The following is a 25286-nucleotide window of genomic DNA, read 5'->3' as shown; positions in this document are numbered from 1 at the left end:
CCTTTAATCCATCTAAATCAACGCTCAAAGATTTGTTTTTGGAAACATAAATGTTACATGGGTGGATTCGACGGGGAGTCGGACCGTACGACATTATTTCGGGGATATCAGAATCCTTTCCAGGAATTTCCGTAAATTTTTTCACCATAAAATCGTCTATATTATTCACAACTAACGAAATCTGTAATCTACAATGTATGGTAGAAATGAGTTCTCGCCTGAAAGTCGGCTTCAATTTGGCAATATTTTCCATCGTTAGAAGCCATTTGTCCAAGCACTCCACGGAACATGGTTTATTGAGTACAGCGATGTTCATAGATTGAAGTCATGAAAAGCAGCTTGCATGATTGAAATGAGATTACGTATAGGATATCTGTGAATGGGGTAGATTGAGAATTGCCACACTCTTATCTGATTATCTCGTCCCACTGTCAGAGGTTGATTATCGAGCATTGCCTCCGAAAGTGAAGGTCTGTAAATGCTGAAGAGTGGACTGTGAATTGGTGGGTTGGAAAGTACAGGTGCAGGGGCATGGAAATCCTAAGTGCAAGCAGCGCAGTAACTGCAGTCTCATTTTTATCATGGCCGCAGAAGAGAGCAAGCTCCAAAATGGTTTCTACCATGTGCAATTTGAAAATCCGTTCCATTAAAAGACGTAAGTTGAATAAGGTTAGGGTGGAGAAATTGAGTCGGGTCGGCTTAGTTGGGAGTGGTTCAGTATGTACGCTGATGGCTTCTCTGATATGGGGACTTACAGAGAAAGCAGCCATTGCCCTTGAACCGCGTGGGGGCTTTGATATAGAAGGTCCAGTGAATGAGGTGGGTCTTTTCCTGGACAAGTACCCATTTGTTCCATTTGTAGTCTCATTTGTGATATTTTTTGTGGTTCCTCTGGCAAGTGATCTATACGAGAAATCCATCAAATGGACTACAGCAGAAGAGGCTTATTCCAAGCTGAGGGATGAAAAAGAATCCCAACTAGTAGATATTAGAACTGAGGACGAGATCGATGCTACAGGTTCGCCAGAAATTTCGAGTTTCAACAAAGAAGTTCTAAAGGTAACCTACGTAGGAGAAGAAGATGATGTTGAATTTTTGAGCGAGATGCTAAATAGATTCAAAGAGCCAGATAGAACCAAATTGTACATTCTTGACATGTAAGTTCCAATGTCATGTAGTTTTTTTTTGAACAACTGTAGATTTCAATTGTGAAGTAGAACATAAGTGTGATAATGGTGCCAGGGGGATTATACCTATGTGGGCAATGTGCTGTTATACAGGTATGGTGGAAAGTCGATGCAAGTAGCCCAGATGCTTACACGAAATGGTTTCAAAGCAGCATATGCAATCAGAGATGGATTCCAAGGAAGTAATGGTTGGCAGGTAAGTTATTGTTTTTTAAGTTGTTTCTTCTTTACTGAATTTAGAATTCAACTGTTTTCAGGTACGAGTTTCGCTGTTCCTGGTTTTGCTTGTGTAGCAAGTTGGCATCTGGTTCGGTTGTGACATAAAAACGATTCATATTGGAAAGAATTGAAGGAAAGCAACTGTTAATTCCATTTGGAACTAAGTTACTAATAATGACCGAAAACTTAGAAGCACTCTTTAGTTTATAAAATTGGGTTTGGATCTCCAGTAAGCTGAGTTATTTGCTGATTCAAAGAGTTAAACGATATTGTCTTTAACCAGACCTTTGGTTTGCAAATCAGTCAAACTATGCAAATTCAACGCCCAGACTTGAGATTGCATAACTTCTGAAGATCCACATTCTTTACTCTGCAATTTCTACACGTTTCTTTTCTCTTGGTATGATTTTGCAAGGCATTCTAATTAAATTAAACACCGTTATATGTTGAATACTCAATTTTATATCCATTCTGAATTTAATTACACCAGTTTATCCTTAAGTACAGTTTACCAAACCAATTTCCTTTTAGTCACCGAAGACATCAAATGCTCATAGTAAAAGCTTCAGTATCATTAAGAAGATTTATCTTCACTCTTCCTATGCCAACTATTCTAAGAACAGTCTTGTATACATGTCTGACAGGGTTCAAATGGATGCTTCCAATAGATATCCTTCTTGAAAGTCATATGTTTGGTTGCTCCTGTATCTATATCCACAAGAATTCCCTGCACATGCTACTACTATTGCCGTTTAAGTAAATTCATACTTTCAATCATTGACAAAATCTGAGTTGCGATCATTATCAGTTTCACCATATTGTGCATAGCCAACAGAATCTTGCTTCTTTGGGATATTATAAAAAATTGTGCAACATTCAATAGTGTAATGTTGACGTTTTCAGATTTCCACATTTATAATCAGTGATTTCTCTCTTGCTTCAGCTTCCTCTTCCTTTATCGTGTCTTCCTCTTCCAATAGAATAGTTATCTCCATCATGCCCCACATGATAATCACATGTATCTGCCACCTCAATCAAAGTGATGAAAACCTCAATCTCTTCTGTCGCTGTATGTGCTCTGCCTCTACCTCTGTATGAATTGCAATAACGTGTGATGAAAGTTTCTTCAGATTTATATGCTGAATTAATAAACCACAAAATGTGCCACATTTCCCTTTGCTCAATTTATTTGTTGGTTGCAATATTTATATGGATTTTCTATAAGAATGAGGAGACTATTCAATGAGACCATTTAGTTATATGAATATCATCTACTGCGTTAAAACCTGGTTTACCAATTTGTGAGTAGACTTTTTTTTGTTTTAGATAAATACTTGCTCGCTTCTCCTAATTTTAACAAATTTTTCATTATACAACCATAGCATTCGATTAATCTGCTTGTATTGAAGCTCCTGGTCATACAAATCAGTAAGAGTGTGCCATGGCTCACAACTATTGTTTTTTGAGCCCTTGTGAATGTCTCTAATGTGCAAAAACTGAACAATTAAGGTGCTTTCGATTTTTGAAACCAAATGCAACCTTCTCAGTAGCATCAAGAGTGATAGTAGGTCAATAGGAAAAGTAGCATCAATAGGAATAGTAACACACTTGTCATTCTATGTATTGTTTGCTACATGACTTGTTTGAGTTGATGAATGGTCATGAAATCCTGAATGTCATTAGAAGAGTAGATTAACCAAATGAAGACCCAAAACATCAATGACATCCTTTGAAAAATACTCAAAAAACCCATTTAATCCTTCAACAATCCCACCTTATAGCTCCTCAAAAATACATTCTTTTCAAACCTGAGGAAAGGAAATAGCAGGAATATTTCATATCCGAATTCCTTTCCTCTACCTATTTTCCTCATCAACAAATTGGAAAAGCAAACAAGACAATGATGAATGGGTGAGCAAAATAGAGACCACCATCATCAAGCAGTGGACACTCAAGCTTTTAATCAGCAGATTATCCATGCAGCCCTTTGGGAAGTCTTTCTTCCATATGGCTAATGCCTTTCAGCCATGAGGTTCCAATACCACATATAAAAAATAGAGATGGTGTCCCCAAGTACTATTTGGGCTGAGATGATTTTATTAATCTCGATAAAAAGGATTGTTAAGTTTGTGATGGATGCCCATATCCCATTCCATATTCATTCAAGCTCAAGAAAGGTGAAAAACTAAGGTAAGAAGAACAGTTGATTCTTCATGTTCCTTGTTCTCCAGAAATACATTAAAAGACGAAAATCAGTTGGACAAACTTTCAACTTCCATCCTTATGCACACACACAAAGTAAATTAAAATTGCATTATGTATTAAATCAACCTGTTATTGTTTTGATCAACATTCCTAATATGTACCTTAAGTCATATCTCATGGAAGCTACTAAGCTGCTTAAGCTAGATGTTCAACTGCTCAATTGATTTCAAGCGTCTGGTAGACCACTTTACTTCTTCAACTATGTGTCTGACTTTAATGATCTTTTTCAGAAATTGCCCTTACTGTCTCTTCTCCAGAGGTGCATGCATTTGTTAATAGATTAGCTAGAATTGAAGACTCCATTTTGGTTCTATCCTTGTTAGCTTAGGTTAGTTTTGCCTTTTAAATCCCCTTCCAAATAGCTCAAGCCTCTACTAAATTTGAGAATTAATTCCCATTCTTGACAAGAATCAAGCAGTGAGAGCTGCTGTCTCCTCTTCTGTATTAATGATCAATCTATCCTTGGGAGGATTTTCTCACCTTGGTGGCGTCTTCTACTTATCACTTAGCATTTGATTACAGGGTGCTCTTTCTCAGCTAAAAAATAGTCAAAACTTTACTATTCTTTCTGGTGAGGGTCTCTAGCACTCTGCCTTGGCTGAACATAGCTCTATTACCAATTTTATGATTCTTCTTTCAAACAGACCAGACCTTCATCATGGCATTCTGATATTCTGTTTCAGCAATATCTGCCAAACAACAATTCTTTGGCATATAAACTATGTCATACCTGGTCTTTAAGCATAACAAGTTGCTTTAAAAACAGCCTCAAGTAAATTTAAAGTTGATCAGAATCCTTCTTTCTTGATACTGAAGGTGTCAAATACCTGTTCCATATCTGAGTGTCAGTAGACTATTTAATAGAATCATGCTTTGATTTTTCTGCTCACAGCCATAGGTGACAAATTGGACCTGAACTTCCACTTTCTGAAGATTGCTGTAGGTCATTATTTTATTACCCGTTATAGAGAGCAAATCTCAGATTTCAGAGAGGCTCTTTTCCGTAAGAAATGTGAAAAACTAAGGAAAGAAAAAAGAGTTATTCTTCATGTTCCACTTCTTCTGAAATACAGTAAAAGACGAAAATCAGGTGGGCAAACTTTCAACTTCCATATTAAATATCAACCTATTTTTTTAAATTATTAATATTCCTAATATGTGCCTTAAGTCATATCCCATGGCAGCTACCAAGCTGCAAGGGTCTCGTAGACCACTTTACTTCTTCAACTATAGGTCTGATTTTAATGATGTTTTTCAGAAATCATCTCTAGTGTCTCTTCTCCACAGGTGCGTGCATTTTTTAATATATTAGATAGAATCGAAGACTCCGTTTTGGTTCTATCCTTTTCAGCTTCAGTTAGTTTTTCTTCCAAATCCCCTTATGAGGTGAAGTTATTTAATTATTATCGAACTCTTTCTCATTCTTGATAAGTTGATAGATACTAGATTATCGTCTGAGACGATCTGATAACTTCTGGTTTGTCTTCCCGACACCAACATCAACACATCCAATCTTCCTTTCTACCTCACCATTATTTAAGGGCAATTGCCATCGTGCCCTAAACTTGAAATAGGACGCTTCAATGGATTATTGATTTTTTCTCCTCTCTTTGAAATCTTAACCACTTCATAAGGAGTTACAATCGTCTCTTACCCATTGCCTTCCACTCAATGATTTTATCTAAAGTGGAAGATTTCTTCTGCTGAAAGTGGGCATATGTCTTCTTAGAAAATTGTCAATGGATATTAAGATGCATCTGGCACTTGCAACAAATGGATGATTCATTGAACACAGATAGAAAGGAACAAGCTGTACATGTGCCTTCTCAAGACATGCCTCACCCTGTTTAAAATTTTCTCAATAGTGTTTTCGGAAAGTAAACTCCTTGCATGTGCCTTTTGCAGGAGTAATAAAAGCAAGGCAGGAGCCATTTTTGTACAACCTATCAACTGCATACTTCAGAACTTTAGGTGACCCAATTGCCATTGTAAAGGAAGATATCATCTGCCTTGGCTGCAAGAGCCAATTGTCCTTGATTCTTTGTAACATCGTCAAATCTAAAGAAAACATGAGCAAATGGGCATATCCAATGCTTTCTCACTAACTCCCTGACGTTTTTTAGGTATTCTTCACAAAAATTCAATCAGGCTGAAATTTCAACCCATCCTTCTATATGATTTGATAAACAGAGTCCAGACAATAAATTAGAAGCTCAAGAACAGGATTATATCATTAACGAAGCCACTAGGCACTTTAATTGTTCCATGCACTGCACCAGCCAGTGTTGAATTGTCCATAAAATAAATTTTGTCATTTTCAGTTTTATCTGCCGATGCATGGAATTGCACATCCTTTACCATGTGATGAATGTTAAGAAGTAAAGTGTACACACAATTGAGAGGGGGGGTGACTCAGTTGTAAACAAATATAATTAACTCCAAACTTATAAATCTAATCTCCAATAATTTAAACAATGACGCCCAACAATAAGAAACCATACACCATAACACAATGATTTGTTAACTAGGGAAACCCTTGATCAGACGGAAAACCCCACGGGAATGGCATCCACAAGATAATTTACTGATATGTAAATTCCTTGTAAAAGGATGTGATCTTATTAGGAGTCAAATATAGCTCATTTAGTATGATAGTCCCTGTTAGAGGACAAATCCCCCTGTTAGGTGTTAAATTCATGGATCTTGGTCAATTGTTTACACTCCTATAGATGATCCTATTTGGGCAAATGATCTTTCTAAGTCCACAATCATTAACACTTCCTCTTGGACTTGGGGCAAGATCAGAAATGCCTTGAGTAAAATGTAGTCTCATGATGTAATCTTTATCCATGTGCATCTCATCAGTGATTCTATCCATGAGTTATCTTCAATGATGAACTTCCTCTCAAACAAAATAATCAGGTTTGTCTAAGATGATAGAATCATTGGTTCTTATTCCAAGGTTCCCTTTTATAGTGGATCAAACTTATTTTGAATGGGAGTTTCCTTTTAGTAGAGCGGCATTTGGCTTACTCACTGTAAATTCTCCAAATGTCTCCATATTTTATGATTAAAAAATAGACTCTCTCTGATTATGAGTCTTGACGGGTGCCAAGAAAACTTTCTAACTTGATGCCATCTCCCCTTATAGAAGAACACATAAGCAATTACTAGGAACTGACAAACAATTCCATATACTATTGATCACAGAATGGAATTCATCAATCAACCCGGTACGTCAATTAATCATTCGCTTTACCACTTATCTTCAATCATCCTCTTAATTTGGTTATGTTTTGTTGGTTTTTCTATGGGTGTCGATTAAATGAGACCATTCCCACAAGTCTCACCATTTCACATATCAAAAGTGGTTCTCCTCTTTGCTAGTTTAGCCCGACATATAGCATTCAATATTTTCCTTGATGGAAATGCCATGTTAGATGTTTGCCACATACGTTGCCAATTGGGAGTAGTTTTTCTTTGATTTGTTCGCAATCTGATATTATCTCCTCATATCATAGTCCTAATCTCAAGAACAAAGCACAATCGATCCAATTCTTTAGAAATAGCAATGCATACTTTGATCCACGCTACATTGCCATTGCTAAATTGGTATGCCCCGCTAGTTTGATCTATTTTTGTATTCCTTGTTGTGGTATCCACGTGGGATTCAAGCGCTTTATACATGGCGACACTTTCTTGTCCATGTGTCAATTCGACCATCACACATTCGGGAAGTTTGGTGTTATCCAATCTATATTCTAAACACAAATTGATGATCTCTCACATTAAAGTAATCGCAGATTTGTAAGGAGGCGACTTTCCTTAATGTAATCGCCACCTTTGATAAAATCGTTACAGGATAGTTGATATGAGTCATCTCTTGTTCTCAATTTTCATTTGATGTGTTACAGCAGGAGTATAGAAGTGTTGATTAAATTTGGTAGATAATCACTACATATTCCATGTTTTCATATCCCAATGCTCCTTCCTTGCAAAAGGCATGACCATTCATATCCTCTAATGGTGGCCTTCTATGCATGCGGATGTGAACTTGTCCAGACTGGCAAGCACATAACCATTTCTGATCATAACCATCTTGGATTAATAACTATTTTTTTTTTTGAATGTATATCTCCCTATATTCCTTTCTTTCATTTGCAGTTTTCAATCTTGACTCCTCAAACATATTCCATTATTACATAGCTTCTAGTGATGGATCTATATTCCAAACACAGCCACAGTTCCAAAGAACTCCACCCACGTGCCTCAATAATATTGACGCTGGTATTAGATAATGCTCACGCTAGAACTAGGATGTCCGCTGGTGCTGCTATGAATGTACTTGCACTCAATTCAACCTAGAATGTCAAGAAAGATCAGCAAACAAAATGAAGTCTGCCTTAATACGATCTAAAGGTTCTTGATTATCTGAGTAATGTTGCACGATTTCCAGCAGGAGTCTCTCATTTACTTCCCATGTCAATGCACAGACAACTATTCTCTTAAATGCAGCTCTATAGTGATGACACTTCTTGATACCAGGCAATCACAGATTCAAATAACAAAGTTGGATGACACTAATAATGATGTTTCAGGCAGACAACTAGCTGTCGTATTGAAGGAACACACTGCAAGTCGTAATGGCCAGCTATAACCCCAAATCGCAGTCTTGTTAGCAGGGTTTAATTGCCATCCAATCCTCCAACAATGCAGTGTCCAAGAAGCCAAGTAAATCACATCCAGATATAGGGTCTTTGCATGCTGAAAACAATATTACTTATGCATCTTTATCAGGGATTTGCAATGCCTGAAATCTACAATGTTGACCACCCAACTTTGAAAGATAATTATTATCAATCTACAGCTCAGAATATCATTGTAGTCCCACACAATGACAATCTCTTGAATTGCCAAATTCTTCATCAAGCAATAACTTCTCATCCACAGTAGAAACAGTACAAGTAGTCACAACAATCTTCAGAAACCTTAGATTAAACCCAATGAATTTGAATGGATCTACCTTCAAGCGGTTAAGCTTCCCATGAAGGAGCTAAGCTCTGATACCATGTTAAATTCATGGATCTTGGTCAATTGTTTACACTCCTATAGATGATCCTATTTGGGTAGATTGCTAGAAGAGCAGATTTATTAATTTCGGTGTGTCTTCTAATCTGCAATCTAGCCCTCCCTTATACCTAACTCAAGGGGCATGTTCATTGAATGAACATGTTCCTCTCTAGGTTGGCCTATTTAACAACATAATTGTTTCCTCAAGATTGGTGCCCATTCCAAGAGTTACTAATGGTGAGTAACTAACTAACCACATTAGTAAATAAGAAGGCTTATAAAAGCCATAAGGAAAATGCCGATCTGTTTAGATGGGACAATATATTCTAATGACCAATATTTAAGGGAACTCATGCATCCAGATCAGACTGATCTAAAAATCAGAACACTTGTCTTGTCAAAGTTACAAGCAATTAACATTAGGAGACCTTGAACCCTTGTTAGAAGGTTATAACTCTGTTAAAGGCTGATATGAACAAATAGACCCACTACCTAAATGCCCCAACAAGTTTGAAAGACTATACTTTAAAGATAACATATCCAATAACATGAACTGACTGATCTGCAACTTGCCAAAACAATTCTTTTGAAGTCCACCTTAATCAACCAATACCATCTCTGCTCTGCTCTGATCATCCAACATAAAAGCTCACGTCATATGTATCAAGACATACCACATATGTATAGCCAACCAAGGAAAACAACTTCTTTCCCAAAGTACAATTAATTACATAGGAGTCTAGGACTATGCCAAGGCATACACGACTTCATAAGCATCATTACAACCATTACATTATGTTTCCAACACATTAAAACAAAGTTATTACATCTACCAATGATAAATAACCCATTTGCTCAACATAGTTGACTACCAGTAAAATATACCACACGTTTTACACTAGTGTCCTTCCCAGAATAATCCAAATGCTTGTCTCTCTTGACATACACACACGAACAAGTCTTCTATCACCTTCTAAGCTCGACAAAGGTTAATTCCTTTTTGTAATCAAAATGCTTGCAACTGTCTCTGGCACTGTTTCCTGCACGCTGGTCTGCTACCAGTCTTCACTAATCAAACTGTAACTTAACCAAATCATCACATAAAACATAGTGAACATAGAAATGAATCATGACATCCATACTCATTTAGCTGCACACATGTAAGCTCAAATGAGTAATCTTGTCGCCAACTTCGTTGAACTGATAAATGACCTGTGATATACAAAATATATGTCTGTCATGAACATTAAAAACATATGTTGTCATCAATGACAAAAGTAGTCAGCAATACAACATCTTAGCAACTCATCCAAGTGCCAACAAAGACCTCAGTTCCTAACAATAAATACAATCCAAATCGACTATTCACCCCAATTAGAATTATGTTCATGCAAAGCCATAGAAGTGAAAGCAATCAGTGCATGACCAATACGACTGCATTTTCACAATGGCTCTCCGGTTTTTTCTTCTCAATGATGGGATCCTGCAACTTTTGGGGGAAGGTGTTCTCAGAATATTCCAATTCACCACAATAGCAGCATCATTTCTTCTTGTTTTCATTGTCGTTACTATTGTAGTTGCCTTTATCAATGCCTCAATAAGATTCCCTTTTTAAATCTTACCTCTGCTGGCATATTGGCACCCCATTGGATGCTCTTGTTGGCTTCATTGTATTTGGAGTTCTCTGATTTCCCATGAGTCACATTCCCCTGTTACTCGAGTTTTTGATAATTTGGTAACTCTGATGAGTTTTTTGTTTTTCTCCTGAATTAGAATTTTCCGCAGTTAGTCCAAAGTGACTTTTTAATTACCTTTCATAATCTCATTGGGATGAAATGAAGACAAATACATGATACAGATTTGTAATGTCCCCTTTTTTAGCATTCATAGCATGATGTTGTCGTTAGCCTATTTCCCCATGGTCCCGTAGGCTAACCAGGACATTAAAGGGACTTAGAGGCCATTTGGCCTAGATAGTTTCAGTTGCAGGTCTTTCTAAGGGGTTTTGAGACAACTTTGGGCATACTTACTATTTATAGTAAGTCATCTTGGATATGGTCGGACATCCAGTGGCAATGGTATGTCGATGGTAATTGTTTAAAATCGACAAGAAGACTTGTTTATCATTGATAAGATTTGTTATACATTGATAAAGCTATTTTATAAAGTTAAATTTACATATTTAACTTTATTAATGCATAGACTATAGTTTGTGGGAAATATTTAAATTAAAAGAGTCCCCTTTATTTTATAACACATTGGAGACATAAGTTACATAAAGGGAGTTATCTTTTATCCCACATTGAGAAAACGAAAGATGGAGCTCTTGTGAGAACACTATAAAAGAAATGGAAGAGCTTCTTTTTAGCATGGTTGGAAATATCAAAGAAATTGGAGAATTTTCTGGAGGTTATGTCTCAATAGTTTGAAGGACGAAATCCTTTCAAGCTGAAAATCTTGACGCCATTGAAAGATATGGTCTTGAGATTCAACAGGGTAGCAATTTGAAAAAGCAAAAACGAAAAAGCAGTCCAAAAAAGCGGAACCGAAAAGTAGGTGGAAAAAGCGGAATCGAAAAAGCAAGCGAAATAAACGGAACTGAAAAAGCAGGTGGAAAAAGAGAAATCGAAAAAGCAAGCGGAAAAAGCGGAACCGAAAAAGCAGGCCGAAAAAGCAGTTCGAAAAAGTAAAGCACAAGGGGCAGCATTGAAGGAAAATTATTACAGCCATCTACAACGAGGTTCCTTTATTAGTATTGTTTTTTTAGGGTGTTATAAGTTTCAGCTGTAAGTGTGCATTATACCAGCATTATCGTTTTGTAATCCATGCAAATGCCAAAGCCGTGGCCATATTTCATGAGCATTGTATTTTTTCATTGCAATTAAGAAGATAATAATTGCTGGTGTCATTTAAGCAATTTAATATCATTATTTATTAGCGAGTTAGTTTGCATACCAACTGTTTGTAAAAATGCCAGTTGGCTGTAGGTGTTCATTTCTCATGCTTAGATCATATATATGCACTGAATATTGTCAAAATTAGTAGCACACTCATGTTAGGTCATTGTGTAGTCCTTTATAGTCTTCTAGCACAAGATTCTCATTGATGCAAAATTGTAAAAAGAGTCATTTAAAGCCAGCTGAAATACTATATCAGTCATAGATCCCTTGCATGTGAATTGTTTGATGAAATTTCTTGAGCCTTCATCAGCATTTTTTGAGAGCAGATTTGAGGAGGGTTATTACAGTGGTATCAGAGCTTGCTTGCAAAGTGTTTGAGGAAATGTCAAACAACTGAAGTATAAAGATTTTTGGTGTTTGAATAAGTTATAACCTGTTGGGGTTATTACAGTGGTATCAGAGCGGTTTCCTGCCATCCTGTGGAGGTCTTACTGGGAATTTGGAATAGCCAGACAGAGAAAAAAATGTTTGACAAAATGAATGCCGGTCCAGATCAGGGAAAGGAAAGATTCTTACAATTATTAGACACCTTAGCACAGGGACAGCGATCAGCAGAGCAAAGAGCACAGGAACAGAGTCAGAGATTTGAGCTTATGATGCAAATGATGGCTCGTCAAATGGGGTTGAATGCTAATGTGGGTGGAGGAAATAATCAGAATGGTAATAATCAGAATGGTAATAATCAGGATGGGACACATAATGGAGGCGAACAAGTTGGGAACAATTTCGGTCATGCACCCCAGCAAACTAGGACAGTGAGTTTGCGGCCTGTACCAAAGCCCCAGATCACTGATATACAGGACTAGTTGAGGAGAGATTGGGAAGCCGGAGGTCCAGATTTTATTGCTGTAATTACCTTTAGGGAGTATATAGATGTGCGGATGAAGCATATGCCACGTGGACATGACAGGAACCAGAGCTATGAGCTACGGAAGAGAGTAGGGAAACTTCAGTTACCATATTATGATGGCTCGGGAAAGTCTACAGCAAGAGCTTGGGTTCAAAGGCTTGACACATACTTTCAAATGAACCCTATGCCTGAGGAAGAAGCTATTAAGTATGCAGCAATTCACCTAGATGGGTTAGCACACGAGTGGTGGCATCATGGTATGGTCACTATGGGTCATGCACACATTACCTCATATGTGGAGTTTAAGGAGAGATTGATTGAACGTTTTGATAGGCCTAAGGATCGTACCTTCCCTATGATCGGCAGAAACTTGTATGAGGAGTTTAATAGACATGCTGATTCGATACAGGGAGACATTAGCACATCTTCAAGTAATGGTTTATCTGCATCATCTTCACAGGCAGAAGGGGTTACAGATGTTGTGCAGGTTGAGCCAGTTGCATCAGAAGGTGATATCACAGGCACACCGGATTGTGTGATTGACACAGATAGTGATTCCAGTACAGTTGGGCTGGATGAAGTTACAGCAGTTGAGGATACTGTCATGTTTGAGGATAGTACAATTAATCAGAAAGTGAGCATTCAAGACTTTGCAGAAAGTGAGTATCAGGCACAGTTGGATGCTTCTTCACATGAGATAGAGACTAGTAGCTCTTTACTTGGTTTGGCAAGCCAGCTAAAGACAAGGAACACGAATATTGTCACGGCTTTATCCCATCATGATAGGATACATGGATTGATTGAGAATCACATTTGGATGATTCAACTACAAGAGAGACAGAAAGGAGTCACAATAGGTTCTTCTTGTGACGACTTACAACAGATCAAGGAAGGCATGGAGGCAATGAAGTTGGCTCTCCAGGATTTTGAGAGACATGTGGACGAGTGTTGTCTTGAGGTGAGTTCAGCTCGAGAGTTAGTGCGTATAGCAGGGACTCAGTTTTCTTTTACAGTCGGGTCACATGATGATGATATGAGTATGTCTAGCATTCACACTCCGGATTCAAAGATTGTAGACAGGTTCGTGAAGTCAGTTGGTATTGTTCACATTACTCAGGTGAGAAGTTTACTTGAATTGCCAGCTAGTTTCCGTTCATGGATTAGATGTTGGGATCCTTATCTTAGTACTTGGGATCGTTTTGACCAGAGATATCTATCATTCCTTGGTAGTAGCATCTATTGCACCATCATGGACTTGATTAGTAGTTTGCCAGGTGTAGTTCTCATCCATGCCAGCAACTTGTTTGATGCTGGAATTAGTTTTTACACACCTGTGTTGGGCATTGTTCATATATCCAGTCGACCATTCTTGTTGGAATGGGTTGATGATCTCTCAGATATGACAGAGTTTACAGAAGAGTCCCAAGATCTGAGTATTACAAATGATAGCTATTCTGAGGTTACTCCTTTGGACAGTGTACCAGGGATAGAGTATAGAAGTTCGACCAGTCGGCACAATCATGTGTCTAGTCAGCTGAGAGTTGGCGAGCGAGACATTTCTATCGCTTGCGAGCATTTCGATGCTGCTCGCCAGTTGTTAGCAGTTTATGGATGGGGTTCTCCTACTAGTGATGAGCAGGGAGGCAGTTATCTTTCCTTGACAGAGATCCACTCTTTATGGGAGGCTATTCGGATTTTGAGACAGAATTATATGCAGTTGGTAGCCAACAGAGATTATCTTATGGAGTGGGGCAGTACAGCATATGAAGCATTATTGGCCAAAGAAGATGAGGTGAGTGAGCTTACTCAACAGCTCGAGATGACTTCTGAGATTCTTGAGAGTACACAGTTAGCTTTCGAGGAGTTGCAATTTCATTTGGCTAAGGTGACCATGGAGTTAGAGTGACTGCAGTCTTTACCAGATTCTATACAGTCACAAGCTATGGTGTCTGGTGATCCGAGGATGTCCATGGTCGAGATTGTCAAAGACAATGGAGATGGGAATGCATCCATCCTTGATACTAACATTGGCATATCGGGTTCGTCCCCACTAGAGTCAGGATCAATTGAGTTGGGTGTTGCAACAGATTGTTGTGGTATGCCTGACATGGTGGTGGCCTCTAGTACTGATGGCACGGAGACTAGAGATGTTGTATCAAAGATCATGTGTGATATTGGTGAGCCGACAGTTGGCATGGTTCCTGCTAGTAATACTACTCCCTTGGTGATGTCTTCGGAGGTAGTAGTCAGTTCCAACATGGTTAATGATCGATTGCAGTCTGAGCCACTGACTAAGATTGGCGCATTCTATCAGCATTACACTGTGAGATATGCTCATCGATTTACCTTTGATGACCATGTTGATGAGATGATGATACAGAGATGTACTTTGGTTCCTAGTGCTTGTCATCAGTTATGGGACGGTTTGACGCCTCAGGATGAGAGTTGTGATGGGCATGACATGGTGATAGGTTCTGCGGTTGACAGCTTGATAATACATGACTTAGAGCAGGAGTTTGGGAGTGATTCTTCAGCGGTTGTTATTGATTCTACGCATGACATCTCCTGACTTAACTGGTGATCAGTCACAGTGGGTTGTATCACTTGTTCATGATGAGCTGTTGACTGAGGTTGGTTCTTTTTATCAGTATTATACTACAGGGTATGTACATCAGTTAGCATTTGATCCTTGTGTTGAGGAGTTGATGGCAGGCAAATTTGGTTTGGGTTCCATTTCTTGCTGTTTATCTTGTGATGTCTTTTCACCATCAGCGGTGCAGGGGAGTTATGGTTATGAGACAGTGGTCGGTGATCTGCAGAGTTGTGTTGACTGCAGGAGTTGTACAGTGTGTGGATTCTCCATACTTGGTACAGTTTCATTTGGGAGCGTTCACCATTATTGCAGAGTTGGATTATACATTCCGTATAGGCTAGTGGGATGTGTTGATGGTATTTACTATGTTGGCAGTTTGGGTTATCTACTCTACTTGGGTTCTGATATTTCAAGAGCTTGTTTCTCATGGGTTTCTGACTTTGGAGTTTGGGTGAGTTGTATTCGCCAACTTGATTATGGATTCCTCTTGGTTAATTTTCAAAGGTTGTTGCAGGAGCCTATGTTGACTGACAGTAGTATAGTTCATGACTACATTTGGGATCCAGGTGGATTGATTGGGTTGTTGTTCGACCATTGCTTGGGGACAAGCAATTTTGGGAAGGGCGGATTGTAATGTTCCCTTTTTTAGCATTCATAGCATGATGTTGTCGTTAGCCTATTTCCCCATGGTCCCGTAGGCTAACCAGGACATTAAAGGGACTTAGAGGCCATTTGGCCCAGATAGTTTCAGCTGCAGGTCTTTCTAAGGGGTTTTGAGGCAACTTTGGGCATACTTACTATTTATAGTAAGTCATCTTGGATATGGTCGGACATCCAGTGGTAGTGGTATGTCGATTGTAATTGTTTAAAATCGACAAGAAGACTTGTTTATCATTGATAAGATTTGTTATACATTGATAAAGCTATTTTATAAAGTTAAATTTAAATATTTAACTTTATTAATGCATAGACTATAGTTTGTGGGAAATATTTAAATTAAAAGAGTCCCCTTTATTTTATAACACATTGGAGACATAAGTTACATAAAAGGAGTTATCTTTTATCTCACATTGAGAAAACGAAAGATGGAGCTCTTGTGAGAACACTATAAAAGAAATGGAAGAGCTTCTTTTTAACATGGTTGGAAATATCAAAGAAATTGGAGAATTTTCTGGAGGTTATGTCTCAATAGTTTGAAGGACGAAATCCCTTCAAGCTGAAAATCTTGACGCCATTGAAAGATATGGTCTTGAGATTCAACAGGGTAGCAATCCGAAAAAGCAGTCCCAAAAAGCAGGTGGAAAAAGCGGAATCGAAAAAGCAAGCGAAAAAAGCGGTACTGAAAAAACAGGTGGAAAAAGCGGAATCGAAAAAGCAAGCGGAAAAAGCGGAACCGAAAAAGCAGGCCGAAAAAGCAGTTCGGAAAAGTAAAGCAGAAGGGGCAGCATTGAAGGAAAATTATTACAGCCATCTACAACGAGGTTTTTTTATTAGTATTGTTTTTTTAGGGTGTTATAAGTTTCAGCTTAAGTGTGCATTATACCAGCATTATCATTTTATAATCCATGCAAATGCCAAAGTCTTGGCCATATTTCATGAGCATTGTATTTTTTCATTGCAATTAAGAAGATAATAGTTGCTGGTGTCATTTAAGCAATTTAATATCATTATTTATTAGCGAGTTAGTTTGCATACCAACTGTTTGTAAAAATGCCAGTTGGCTGTAGGTGTTCATTTCTCATGCTTAGATCATATATATGCACTGAATATTGTCAAAATTAGTAGCACACTCATGTTAGGTCATTGTGTAGTCTTTTATAGTCTTCTAGCACAAGATTCTCATTGATGCAAAATTGTAAAAAGAGTCATTTAAAGTTAGCTGAAATACTATATCAGTCATACATCCCTTGCATGTGAATTGTTTGATGAAATTCCTTGAGCCTTCATCAGCATTTTTTGAGAGCAGATTTGAGGAGGGTTATTACAGTGGTATCAGAGCTTGCTTGCAAAGTGTTTGAGGAAATGTCAAACAATTGAAGTATAAAGATTTTTGGTGTTTGAAGAAGTTATAACCTGTTGGGGTTATTACAAGATTCTTCATTTTCAACAATAGTTTGCACCATTGTTGATTGGTTATCTTGTTTTCTGATCCACACTTAGCAATTTGGTGCTCAAGATCCTTTATCTGCATGATAATAGTTTATTTTCTCAAATTCTAAAAGTCCAAGCTTCACAATTTCCATAGTTCATCAAAGGTAGATGTTTCCTTGTTTTTCACAGTCTCACTGGGATGAACAAAGACACTAGATGGACCTTGTGCTTATCCTTTTTATATTGTGGTATCCTTTTAAACAAAGATTCTCGAGTACACTACATGAGGGATGAGGTTATATGAAGAATACATTTTTTTGCACAGTTCCTAGACTCACTGAGATTTGGCAATTTGCGAGCTGGCTGACCCTAGGTGACTTCAGGGGACTTGGACTCAGACTTGGCCTTGGAGACTTGCAAGGTCTGAGCAAGTTGTGATGCTAGTCTCAGCCAGACTCAAGTTCTTTTTGAAGTCTCAAAATTATAATGCTATTTGGGTTTATAACCCTAGATACATGAAATATAACAAATAACTCTTGATCTCTGTCTTCAAGTTAGTCTTATTCTCTTTAGTAGATTATATATATAAATTTATAAAACATAACATTTAAGTATAAGAAAGGAAAAATAGTATATGTTGTATTTCATTTATATATTGGCAGAATGTTTGAGAGTGGTTTCAGATCTCTAGAATTTATAATGCAAATTCTAGGTTTTAGAAGGTCTTATAAATTTCAAACTCATAGTCAAATTTCAGTAATTAGCAAGATTTATCAACATTCTCTGCCTTTCTCTACCACTCACTTTATCTGCCTTGAACTCTAGAGTCTAGACCTAGATCTCATCCTATCTCTCTTACTTTATCATCTTTCTCTACCTCTCTATCTCACTTTCTCCTCTCACCCCAAGACCTAGACCTATTTCTCTACCTCTTTCTCTCACCCTTAGACCCCCGTGAGGGGTGCTAATCTCAACCATGTTTTAGTGTTGCCACCAAACCCCCATCATGCTATAAGTCTAAGCAAGTAATAGGCCAATGATGAATCATGATAATACATATCTTTTGTTGCAAGCCTCTGCAAATTTATAGTTAAAAAATTATTATGGCTGCGAGATCATCTGGGACCTACCTTAGACACCTTCATAGGAAGGATGTAAGCTCTTCTGAGTGGCTGAACCATAGAATTGTAGTCATTGTTTTGATATTGTTTTGACACATTTGATGTCATGGATTTCATAATCCAAGAGTTTTGTAAACATTTGACAATATTTATATATCTAGTGTGCTATTTCCTTCAGCTACAAATCATGTTTATACTTGTGTATGCGATCAAATTAGCTTCTGTTTGATGATTTTATTGTGCTTTTAAGGTTTGTTTAATAGAGGGTGCATGAAGCAAGTTTTAAATATTTAAAATCTCTAAATTTCTTGAGTTTTTTACTTTGCCCAAGTCTGCCCAAAGATTTTTTGCCAAATCTTCAGTCCCAAGTCAAGTCGCCCTCGCCAAGTCTGTCTTGGAACTATGGTGCAAATCTCCTGTTTGACTACTACACAGTCACTTGGTGTGACTGATAAGATTTCATCCACTCTTTTTAACAAATCGTGCAGACAAAGAGTTGAAAGTTCATACTTCTGAAGAAACTGTTACAAAAGAATCATCTATTGCTTGGGATGATTATCCTCTTCTATTGTTTAATAGAAATTGTTGGGTAAAGCATAGATTTATTTTATGGGAAGGAATAAATTTTTTAGACGCATATTAAAAAAGTTTAGTTGTCAAAAGATGAATTGATATTTGCTTTCAAAGTGGAGGGATGCCATTGAAATACATGTGAGCTTTATCCCTATATAAAGAGTGCTAAGATTGTTTTATTTTTTGAACTTGTCGTGAATTTTCCCTAGCTAATTGGAACTTGTCAGGTTATGAGAAAATGAAGATTATGCATTGTGTTACGCAGGCATTTGAAGAAAAACTATTTACGGACAGTACACAATATGCGGCAACTGGTTCTCCAAATCCAAAAATCAATGCTTCTGCATCTTCGATGGTGAAACAAGGATCTCTAAAAGATCAAGGTACTGAATCCAAGACCATACTGTCGTCTGTGGACCCAGAAGTCAGAACTAATTTGGTACCTCAGTCTGCTCCAGTTATGCCAGATAAAAAAGTTGATGTCCCTACACCAGTTCCATCATCTTTCGACAGAGATGCTGGAGTCAATTCAACATCTCAGGCTACACCAGTGGAAGTTTCTTCTGAGGCAACTTCCTTGCCCAGGGCATTGTCACCATATCCGCAGGTACTTCATAGTTTGTTGATGCATCTGAAACTGCTTTTATAGTTGATGAGATGAAATTCTTTTTTTGCAATATACTCATCCTCTATTAGTAACTCATTGGTCTTCTCTGTAGTATACAGATTTGAAACCACCAACATCACCCACTCCATCTAAACCAATCAGCAAAACTATGGACTCAGAAGTCGGAACTAATTTGGCACCTCAACCTGCTCCAGTTATGACAGATAAAAAGGTCGATGTCTCTACACCAGTTCCATCATCTTTGGACAGAGATGATGTAGTCAATTCAGCATCTCAGGCTGCACCACTGGATGTTTCTTCTCAGGCTCCTTCCTTGCCCAGGGCATTGTCACCATATCCACAGGTACTTCATAGTTTGTTGATGTATCTGAAACTGCTTCGTACATTTGATGCAATGAAATTATTTTTTGCAATATGCTTATCCTCTATGATTAACTTATGGGTCTTTTTCGTAGTATCCAGATTTGAAACCACCAACATCACCCACTCCATCTAAACCGATCAGCAAAATTGTAGATGCTGCTACTGATAATGGTGCAGCTATGGCAGATGAGAAGTTGGTTGCCTGTGTTAGTGAGATCCCTTTCTTCTCCCAGGCGTTATCACCATATGCACGGGTATCATAGGGCGTTATCATTTCTTCCTATTTTGGTTCATCTAGATTCTTAACTACTTTGTATAACTGATGCAGATAATTGTTTTTTGATGTTATCCAATTGATATTGTTTGTAGTATCCAGATTTGAAACCCCCAACATCACCAATACCATCAAAGCCAACTGGAAAGGCTTTGGATTCTACTACAGACAATGGTCCACTGATTTCTGATCCAATTGTTGATGGTTCTCACCAAATTACTAAATCTGCAATGCTTTCATCTTCTGAGAAGCCACTAATTGAATCTGCTATTGGAACCCCTTGCTTCTCACAACCATTGTCTCCATATGCACAGGTAAAATATTCTAATCATTATTGGTATCTTTCTCGATGCATCTATGGTAGATAGTAGATTAGATGGAAATATGCTGTATTTAAAGCTTTACTTGTCATCTAGTCATCTGATTCATGTTTTCTGCAGTATCCAGATCTGAAACCCCCAACATCACCAACTCCATTGAAACCAAGTCTGGCTAAAGCTGTAATAGAATCTGCTCCAACAATCAAACCTGCATCAGTCTCAGCATCTTTGAATAGGGAAAGTGGAGTCAATTCAGCCTCTCAGCCTGCAACAATTGAACCTTCTTTTGAGGCCTCTTGCCAATACAATACATCATCACCATACTCGATGGTATTGTATGGTTTAGAATGACATTATTTTCTTTATTTCTACATACAAAGAAGCTTGCATATATATGGAAGATTGGTTTTCAAGGCATGCTTATACTCTAGTTGTCTGGCTGATTTTGTGTGCAGTATCCAGATTTGAAACCACCCACATCACCAACTCCATCAAGGCCTTGAGGAGGTTTCCATAATTGGTCTTGTTCATAGTTTGAAATGAACATATCAACTTCCATCTTACTGGTAGATGGTTGGAATTTTCCATTCGTAAATTGATATTTTACCTCGTGGGAAGTTGGTCACATTCAATAATCTATTTCACAATTCTATATGGAAGTATCTTACCATTGTAAGTTGTGAGCCAGTGAGGATAAATTGCCTTGTTGATTAGGAAAATTTTCTTGAGGGCTTTTTGTGGTAAAGAAAATTGTTGTAAAATTGCAACTCAGAGTGTTTATGTTCTTAGGATAGCAAGTGTTGAACAGCCTTGTATTCTGTCACCTTTTTTGTAATTCTTCTTCAATCAGTATATTGATAAATGATTTGACCATGAAACACATTTTTAAAAACTGTTAAGACTCTTGTTTGTTTGTTCACGAGTCATGAAATAGGTATCTTAAAGAACTTGTGTATATAGGAAGTGATGTAAATCCCTATGATGTAGTTTCATTCAACTTATTACATTTTATTTAAGGCAAAAGTGGATGAGCTGCTATATATTTATAAAATATAATATAAAACTGGATTGAAAGGCTCATTTAGGAAAAGAATCTGGAAAGAAAACCCTAAATCATTGCCGATACAGAATTAGTACAATAAAAGTTTATCCATTTGAGCAGGTCCACATGGATGAAAATATAAAGTGTCCATCTGTTCAATGTGAAATGGAAAAAATTCATCTTCGAACTCCTAATATTTCACAAAATGAAGGCCAAGTCTTCAAAATCCATCAAACTTTGCAGTTCTGTCCAATGCTAGCACCAGCACTGTCCTTCATGCATCAACCTACAACCTCAGAAGAACCAGCAGATACTTAAACTCAAAATGTTCGACATCTGACAGTACCCAGCAATGAGCAAAGTCCACTCCACAGTTGCTATATCATGAAACCAGAATCAATCACTAGAAACAAAAAGTAAAGCTTAAATGCTTGATAGAACCAAGCAATGCAATTTGGTGAAAACATATTCAGTGAGCATCTTTGGCGTTCATGGCATCCAAATCTCGGTCGAGCTCAATGCGAGCCTGAACAAGAGCATCATAGAACTCATTGGCATCATCAGCCCATGACTTTGCACTGTACATTAGCAGATCATTAGACTTGCTCACTGGTCTCTCTGTAGGTAGCTCTTTCTTCACCCGTGGTGCCTTCCCTTTTCTTTTTCTCTACCACAGGAGCTGCTGTTGAACGTCCTGCCTTGGAATCGAAACTTGGGCCAAAATGAAAAAATGACTTTGTTTGTTAATGGAATCCAAGAGCAATGACTTATTCATATCCAGACCCCAAATCTAAATCATCCTTCTCGTCTTCTAAGTTAGAGATATCTGGTGTTACAGGAACATGGCCCTCCCCAAAGGCTCAGATGTGATCTTTCAATGAATGTTTGTGCTTGAAATATGATCCACAGCTGCAATACCAAAGCTTCCCACAATTCTTTCCATGGGTTCTCTAGTCCCTCTCACAGAAAATGCTTTGCTACATTTGGAGCACAGGAAAGGTTTGCTGCCATGCTTCCTCTTGTAGTGTGTCTGCAATGTGTGGAAGTTCTTCAATGGCTTTGCCAAGTGATGGTGAATGTTGTTTCTGCATCCCTTGGCATAGCAGTAGCATGGAAGCTTCAGCATTGCAGCAGGCTGTATTCCCCTATGTGATTCAGGCTCATTCCTGTACTGTGATCCATGTCCCCACATAAGCATCTACATGTTGTTATAGCGGTTGAAGGTCTCGGTACAGACTGGGCAAGAGAATTGTGTGGGTCCAAGCATAATCTGTGATGCTGTGGGTATACAGCACTCAGGGGCACTGCCTGCTGAAAGTGATGATCTGGATCTACAGTCTTCATATGAATCATGGATGCTCCTTAATTTAGGCTTCTCAGAGCATGAACTGTTGGGAGACCCTATATGCAAGGCCACTGTCACAATCTAACTCAATTCCTCTGAATCGGATTTCAATTTCTCTTCTTCTTCCTCTTCTCTTGGAGGGCTTAGGCAAGGTGGTTCTGCAAATGATGAAAAAGGAAAGGATTACTAATTTGACTTTTCCTGCTCATCAACTCATCAAAGAAATTGAATCTGTTTGTAGGCTGGCTGAGAAATTAGATTGACCCAAAAATGGATCCATGCTAGGAGTTGCTCTGCTACTATATGATGATGATACTGCGACTGTTGATGGCTGCCATGAAAAAGGATGAGCTGCTGCTGCTGCTCTAATGCTTCCATACTTACACTTCCTCATGTTACATATTGTACGGACTGCAAAATTTGTATTGCTACATCTGAGACAGACCCAAGCACCATCAGATTACCCATCCTCTCTTCACTTGTGAGAACCGTTTTTATCAGGTACAGCTCCAATCTCATACCCAGAGCACCACAGCCAAGAGGCATTTCCATGCCATATTCCTCCAGAAGGAGTGCAGCACCATACCCAGGACCTGAACCAATAACAGCTCCATGACCATATTATGTGGGTATATGAACAGGTTTATAAGGCCCACTTTATTTAACATGTGAACTATAATCATAATGTAATCCAGAGGCTCCAGAAAATGGCAAATCATAATGCAGTCAAGACGCTGCCCCAAAGGAAATATATGAATCATATGCAGATGGCAATCCTTGACCATCAAGATACAGCTTGCTGTTCTCTTGCATTACTTTCAGCCATTACTATCCACACATTGATTAAAATACAAACAAATTTTATACCATAATTGGATGCAACTACAACCTTGGCTGCAAACAATTATAAATTTCCCTTTTGATGATGAACCAAGGTCACTGAGAGATGGGGAGACGGGGGTACTTGGAGATGACAATTTTGTTTTAATAGTTTGAAGAGTCTAATACTAAATACAAAATAGTAATACTGTAAAACTAAAAGAGTAAAGTAATGCCAATAATATAGAGTCGAATATTTCAAAACTCACATAATCACATTATAGTATCTCATAGTCATTATTTGTTTCCGAATATTGCATATGATCATCATCATATTGGATTGCTGAGATTATCATTACATATTCAAATTTTAAATTTAAAAAAAAAAAATAGTTTGATGCTAAATTGTCGATATGCAAACAAAAATGAACGAACATAGTACAGTAAAAAAAACCAGAAGTCTATCTAGTAGTAGTACTAGTGTGTTGATGGTACTATAATCTATTCCACAAGGTTGTGATTTAATCATTTAAATTGTCATTGGTTTTAATTTTTGCAATAAAAAATATTAAAATGAGGACTAGAATACATTATATAATTGAATATTATATTTTACATTTATTTTTTATCAGGCGACTTTGGGGAGACTTCACCTTTTGGATTAGGAGACTTGGAGACTTAAGGGGATGGAGGTCTCCACAGACGCAAAAAGTCTTTGAGATGCATCTCTGTCTCCGAGATGTGTCTTTTAGAGGGGAGACGGTTCTTCCGGTAGCCATGAGTATATGGTTAAATTTTGAGCGATTGTGCAACGTTATATTTACTTAGGTTTCTAGTTTAGGTTCGAGGAGTGGGTTGGATGGTTTGGCTAGTTTGGCTATTTTTTGGTGGGGTTTGGGTTCATTAGTACAAAAAAAGTTAAAAACATGTAAAAATCATGTACACACAGACGAACTAGTATGTTTTACCTGCTTTAATAAACAGTGATCAGTGTGAATTATAAATTTGTTATACCAAGACCGAATAAATGAACAAATCTTGTCATACCTCGTCAAGAAACCCTATAAGCCAATCATACTCCAACTACACAGTCAAAAATTTATTGTTATTGTTGTTTATCAATACACCAACTGATCTTCACTATCTTTATTCAATCATATAGATTTTATCAGCTGGCCTTTGAATCATATAACAAGGATAAGATTCATTACTGAATATTTATAACTGATCTTCACTATCTTTCATATAGATTTTATCAGTTGGCCTTTGAATCATCCAACTGGGGGATAAATCTCCACAAAAACCTCCAAGGGTTCAATGGCTCCAACCCAAAATTCCAGAACAAATGAGCATGTTTAGCCTCAGAGATGTGAACGAGGACACCTAAGAACCACCTGGGGAGCATGCCAAAGGATCCCGGGCCCCACAAACTAGCTCACGATTCTCACTGGGCGGAGACGCCGAAGGCAAGCACAGGTGCCATCTTGTGCAAGGATCAATCCACAACTCACAGACGTTGATTTACTGGGCTGAGATGTCCCAGTATAGAGAGGTGGCAAACAAATT

At 37.9% G+C, this 25286-nt stretch overlaps 1 protein-coding gene and 1 pseudogene across 1 annotated transcript; one reads left to right on the top strand and one right to left on the bottom strand.

Annotated features, from left to right (window-relative positions):
- The first annotated feature begins 190 nt into the window (after positions 1-190).
- On the top strand, positions 191-21392 carry LOC149552119 (uncharacterized). The gene is made up of 8 exons (XM_089787604.1): positions 191-1157; positions 1281-1383; positions 19195-19536; positions 19649-19900; positions 20013-20174; positions 20290-20508; positions 20635-20844; positions 20970-21392. Exons 1-8 carry the CDS (start codon positions 532-534, stop codon positions 21015-21017), a joined length of 1962 nt encoding a protein of 653 aa, XP_089643730.1. The 5' UTR covers positions 191-531; the 3' UTR covers positions 21018-21392.
- Positions 21393-21953: 561 nt separating this feature from the next.
- Positions 21954-24080, bottom strand: LOC149552118 (zinc finger protein WIP5 pseudogene; annotated as a pseudogene).
- Positions 24081-25286: the final 1206 nt, after the last annotated feature.

The sequence above is a fragment of the Cupressus sempervirens genome, chromosome 6 (genome assembly GCF_028749045.1).
Source record: "Cupressus sempervirens isolate cs-2001-9-10 chromosome 6, ASM2874904v1, whole genome shotgun sequence".
In the NCBI taxonomy this organism is placed as follows: domain Eukaryota; kingdom Viridiplantae; phylum Streptophyta; class Pinopsida; order Cupressales; family Cupressaceae; genus Cupressus; species Cupressus sempervirens.
This window is presented reverse-complemented; position numbering and strand designations above follow the sequence as displayed.